The following is a 6000-nucleotide window of genomic DNA, read 5'->3' as shown; positions in this document are numbered from 1 at the left end:
CAGGTTTTCATTAAGGATCTCTCTATACTTTGCATCATCTTTGCCTATGTTCTGACTAGTCTCCCAGTCCCTGCTGCTGAATAACATCTCCACAGCAGGATGCTGCCACCATGCTTAACCTAGCAGCATCCCTACAGTGTCTTCCAGACGTGACGCTTGGTATTCAGGCCAAAGAGTTCAATCTTGGTTTCATTAGACCAGAGAATCTTGTTTCTCATGTTCTGAGAGTCCTTTCTGTGCCTTTTGGCAAACTCCAAGCGGGCTGTCATGTGCCATTTACTGAGGAGTGGGTTCCATCTGGTCATTCTACCATAACGGCCTGATTGTCTAGCCCGGCTGATTTGTAACAATCTGGACCCTTTCTTTCTAAAATGATCTGCCAAAATTGTTGAAACCCCTATTACTAGCCTGTTCAACCTCTCGTGTCATCTGAGACAACAAAAGATTGAAAAGCAGCTGCGGTCATTCCCCTCTTCAAAGGGGGGGACACTCTTGACCCAAACTGCTACAGACCTATATCTATCCTCCCCTGCCTTTCTAAGGTCTTCAAAAGCCAAGTCAACAAACAGATTACCGACCATTTCGAATCCCACCATACCTTCGCCGCTATGCAATCTGGTTTCAGAGCTGGTCATGGGTGCACCTCAGCCACGCTCAAGGTCCTAAACGATATCCTGACCGCCATCGATAAGAAACAATACTGTGCAGCCGTATTCATTGACCTGGCCAAGGCTTTCGACTGTCAATCACCACATCGGCAGACTCGATAGCCTTGGTTTCTCAAATGATTGCCTCGCCTGGTTCACCAACTACTTCTCGGATAGAGTTCAGTGTGTCAAATCGGAGGGCCTGTTGTCCGGGCCTCTGGCAGTGCCACAGGGTTCAATTCTTGGACCGACTCTCTTCTCTGTATACATCAATGATGTCGCTCTTGCTGCTGGTGAGTCTCTGATCCACCTCTACGCAGACGACACCATTCTGTATACTTCTGGCCCTTCTTTGGACACTGTTAACCACCCTCCAGACGAGCTTCAATGCAATACAACTCTGCTTCCGTGGCCTCCAATTGCTCTTAAATACAAGTAAAACTAGATGCATGCTCTTCAACCGATCGCTGCCTGCACCTGCCCGCCCGTCCAACATCACTACTCTGGATGGTTCTGACTTAGAATATGTGAACAACTACAAATACCTAGGTGTCTGGTTAGACTGTAAACTCTCCTTCCAGACTCACATCAAACATCTCCAATCCAAAGTTAAATCTAGAATTGGCTTCCTATTTCGCAACAAAGCATCCTTCACTCATGCTGCCAAACATACGCTCGTAAAACTGACCATCCTACCGATCCTCGACTTCGGCGATATCATTTACAAAATAGCCTCCAATACCCTACTCAAATTGGATGCAGTCTATCACAGTGCCATATATTACCCACCACTGCAACCTGTACGCTCTCGTTGGCTGGCCCTCGCTTCATACTCGTCGCCAAACCCACTGGCTCCAAGTCATCTACAAGACCCTGCTAGGTAAAGTCCCCCCTTATCTCAGCTCGCTGGTCACTATAGCAGCACCCATCTGTAGCACGCACTCCAGCAGGTATATCTCTCTGGTCACCCCCAAAACCAATTCTTCCTTTGGCCGCCTCTCCTTCCAGTTCTCTGCTGCCAATGACTGGAACGAACTACAAAAATCTCTAAAACTGGAAACAATCTCTAAAACGTATCTCCCTCGCTAGCTTTAAGCACCAGCTGTCAGAGCAGCTCACAGATTACTGCACCTGTACATAGCCCATCTATAATTTAGCCCAAACAACTACATCTCCCCCTACTGTATTTATTTTGCTCCTTTGCACCCCATTATTTCTATCTCTACTTTGCACATTCTTCCACTGCAAATCTACCGTTCCAGTGTTTTACTTGCTATATTGTATTTACTTCGCCACCATGGCCTTTTTTTTTGCCTTTACCTCCCTTCTCACCTCATTTGCTCACATTGTATATAGACTTATTTTTCTACTGTATTATTGACTGTATCCTTGTTTTACTCCATGGTGTAATTCTGTGTTATTGTATGTGTCGAACTGCTTTGCTTTATCTTGGCCAGGTCGCAATTGTAAATGAGAACTTGTTCTCAACTTGCCTACCTGGTTAAATATTTTTTTTTTTTTTTTTTTGGAGTGCCGCAGAGATGGTTGTCCTTCTGGAAGGTTCTCCCATCTCCACAGAGGAACTCTGGAGCTCTGTCAGTGACCATCGGGTTCTTGGACACCTCCCTGACCAAGGCCCTTCTCCCCAGATTTCTCAGTTTGGCTAGCTGGCCAGCTCTAGGAAGTGTCTTGGTGGTTCCAAACTTCTTCCATTTAAGAATGCCACTGTGTTCTTGGGGACCTTCAATGCTGCAGAAATTGTGCCTTGACCTTACATAGACAGGTGTGTGCCTTTCCAAATTATGTACAATCAAGTACCACAAGTGGACACCAATCAAGATGTAGAAACATTAAGGATGATCAATGGAAACAGGATGCACCTGAGCTCAATTTCGAGTCTCATAGCAAAGGGTCTGAATACTTATGTAAATATGGAATTTCTGTTTTCTATCTTTAATAGAGTTAGATTTTTTTCAGAAAAAACAGTTTTCGCTGAGGCATTGTGTGTAGATTGATGAGAGAAATAATACAATTTAGATAAGGCTGTAACATAAAATGTGGAAAAAGTCAACGGGTATGAATTCTTTCCAAATGCACTGTATGCTATATATACAAAAGTATGTGGACACACCTTCAAATTAGTTGATTCAACTATTTCTGCCACACCAGTTGCTGACAGGTTTATAAAATCGAGCACACAGCCATGCAATGTCCATAGACAAACAAATGGCAGTAGAATGGCCTTATTGAAGAGCTCAGTGACTTTCAACGTGGCACCGTCATAGGATGCCAATTTTCCAACAGGTGAGTTCGTCAAATTTCTGCCCTGCTAGAGCTGCCCTGATCAACTAAGTGCTGTTATTGTGAAGAGGAAACATCTAGGAGCAACAATGGCTCAGCCGTGAAGCGGTAGGCCACACAAGCTCAAAGAACGGGAACGCCGAGTGCTGAAGCACGTAAAAATCGCCTGTCCTCGGTTGCAATACTCACTACCGAGTTCCAAACTGCCTTGAAGCAATGTCAGCACAAGAACTGCTCGTCGGAGCAGCCGCACACAAACCCAAGATCACCATGCGCAATGCCAAGCGTCGACAGGAGTGGTGTAAAGCTTGCCGCCATTGTACTCTGGAGCAGTGGAAACATGTTCTCTGGATTGATGAATCACGCTTTACCATCTGGCAGTCTGATGGACAAATCTGGGTTCGGCGGATACCAGGAGAACGCTACCTGCCCCAATCCATAGTGCCAACTGTAAAGTTTGGTGGAGGAGAAATAATGGTCTGGGGTTGTTTTTCATGGTTCAGGGCCCTTAATTCCAGTGAAGGGAAATCTTAACGCTATAGCATAAAATTACATTATAGACGATTTTGTACTACCAACTTGGTGGCAACAGCTTGGAGATGGCCCTTTCTAGTTTCAGCATGACAATGCCCCCGTGCACAAAGCGAGGTCCATACAGAAATGGTTTGTCGAGATCTGTGTGGAAGAACTTGACTGGCCTGCACAGAGCCCTGACCTCAACCCCATCTAACACCTTTGGGATGACTGTGAGCCAGCCCTAATCCCCCAACATCAGTGTCTGACCTTACTAATGCTCATGGCTGAATGGAAGCAAGAAACCAGAGCAATGTTCCAAAATCTAGTGGAAAGCCTTCCCAGAAGAGTGGAGGCTGTTATGGCAGAAAAGGGGGGGGGGGGACCAGCTCCATATTAATGCCCATGATTTTGGAATGAGAGGTTCGACGAGCAGGTGTCCACATACTTTTGTTCATGCAGTGTCCTCCATTCCTTAAACTGGTACCGGGCTGACTTCAGGCGAGTCTTGTAAAGCTTGTGGTTGTCCTCGAACAAAACATCTTTCATAGAGAGGTCATATTAGTTTGTAGCCCAAACCGTTCGGACAATACAGACGTTTGTGTGAGAAGACCAATTTTCGTGATGTCTCATGGTCTGACAAACACCGCTGTAGCTTGGCCATCTTCCACTGCAGATGTGTAATGCTGCCATTTGCAGACGCAGTGAATCTCTAGCTTAAAAAGACAGATTTTGATGGGGATTTTTTTTTATTGTTATGCTAATAAAATGTTCACAGGGTCGTGGAAATTGACTCAAGAGGGTTTTAAAAAGTTGTATAAATTATTATAAATGTATAAATTATATCCATTAAAAGGGCACTTCTTTGTGCCAAATGTAAACATATATATATATATATTTAAAAAAAAATCACATTTCATTGTCATTTCTGTTCAGGTTTCCCAAAGAATGAACCCAAAAAGCACCCACCAGCTACGTACCAGTTCATTGGTGTGTTTAGACCAGGCCAGGTTGCACACCTGGGATCCGGTGTCGGTGCACTGCAGGGGCTGGCCCGTCAAGGTGTTCCAGAAGCGGATACAGCGGTCGGCTGTGCCCCCTCCAGATGCCAGCAGGCCGTGCTGATGGGGGGACCAAGCGATGGCCTTCACCGCAGCCAGGTGCTCTGTGTACTGCTGCACCGGGAGAACACTGGAGTGGTTCCATACCAGTAGCTATGGGGAGGGGGAAGGATTGTTAGTTTTCTAGGAAAATAATGCTATAGGATAAGGATAAAATAAGTAGTGTAGTTAAACAAGAGAGGGTTTAACTATTGTGAGATGGGATAGGTCAGACTGCAGGTTTGTGTTTCTGTGTGTGTCTTGTAATTACACCGATACCAGTAGTTGGTGGTCTGTGCTGTGTAGGGCTGAGGTCAATTCCATTTAAATTCCAGTCAATTTAGAATATAAACCACATTCTAAATTTTCCTCAGTGAAAAACATTGGAGAGAATCAGAATTTCAATGTACTTCCTGATTTCAAATGGCATTGACCCCAACCCTGGTGTCTTGTCTGTGCATGTACCTTGTTGTCGTTACCCCCTGAGGCCAGCAGCTGATGGTCTGTGCTCCACTTAAGGCCGCAGACTTCCTGTCTGTGTCCCTGGAGACGGCGTTCTGACTGGAGGGGTGGGGCTCGGATGTCCCTCTGCAGGATCACCCTATCACGACTGCCCGACGATAACTGGTCGGCATTCCACGCCAACGCACCTAGAGAGAAAGTTTGCAAATAAATGATATTCAAATCATACAAAACAGTTGAAATGCACTCAGTTTTCGTAGTTGTTTTGACTAAACGCTAAATATTTACATGAAGCCATAGCAATAGAATGAATAGATAATGTATTCTGTGTCAATCTATTTCTATGGTGCATCACCACTGTTCCTCTCTCTAAGGAGAAGCTGTCATGTTCTCTCTGTAAGACGGGCAGTATCAGTCTACTCCCACTCACCCACTCTGGCTGTGTGTCCCTCCAGTACAGACAGCTTCTTCCCTGCTGCCGCATCCCAGATCTGTACATAGCCCTTATGAGTCCCCACTGCTACCAGGTTCCCCTGAAACCACACACACCAATGCAATAACCAGACATGGTATCAGGGCAAATCCACCACACCCCCTGAAATCTCTAGAAACACATGACTACAAAGGGATATAGGGTGGACTAAGGGGCAGAGCCATATATTTAGCGAGTTGGGCCAACTTTCAGAATTTCTTTCATTCAGTTATATAGCATTGTTTAGATATTACTCATGTAATGGTAGTAGGGTGCAAACAATGGCTGCCATAGAATGTTGTAGTGTCCTGTACAGTGCATTCGGAAAGTATTCAGATCCCTTGACTTTTCCTGCATGTTGTTACGTTACAGCCTTATTCTAAAATGGATTAAACAAATGTTGCCTCAATCTACACACAATACCCCATAAGGAAAAAGTGAAAACAGGTTTAGACATTTTTGCAAATGTATTAAAAATAAAAACCGAAATACCTTATCAACGCAA

General features: G+C 44.9%; 1 protein-coding gene across 3 annotated transcripts in view; it reads right to left on the bottom strand.

The window, feature by feature from the left end:
* The window catches only part of LOC129824348 (fizzy-related protein homolog), a 33630-nt gene that overhangs the window by 6056 nt on the left and 21574 nt on the right, over nt 1–6000 (bottom strand). For all 3 annotated transcript variants that reach the window (XM_055883933.1, XM_055883932.1, XM_055883934.1), the window contains 3 exons: nt 5454–5556; nt 5027–5211; nt 4442–4675 (listed from right to left, as the gene is read on the bottom strand). In XM_055883933.1, the coding sequence (XP_055739908.1) occupies nt 4442–4675; nt 5027–5211; nt 5454–5556 (522 nt within the window). The remainder of the gene's footprint in view (nt 1–4441; nt 4676–5026; nt 5212–5453; nt 5557–6000) is intronic.

The sequence above is a fragment of the Salvelinus fontinalis genome, chromosome 26, assembly GCF_029448725.1.
Source record: "Salvelinus fontinalis isolate EN_2023a chromosome 26, ASM2944872v1, whole genome shotgun sequence".
In the NCBI taxonomy this organism is placed as follows: Eukaryota; Metazoa; Chordata; class Actinopteri; order Salmoniformes; family Salmonidae; genus Salvelinus; species Salvelinus fontinalis.
The sequence above is the reverse complement of the archived record's forward strand: the minus strand, read 5'-3'. Positions and strand labels throughout refer to the sequence as shown.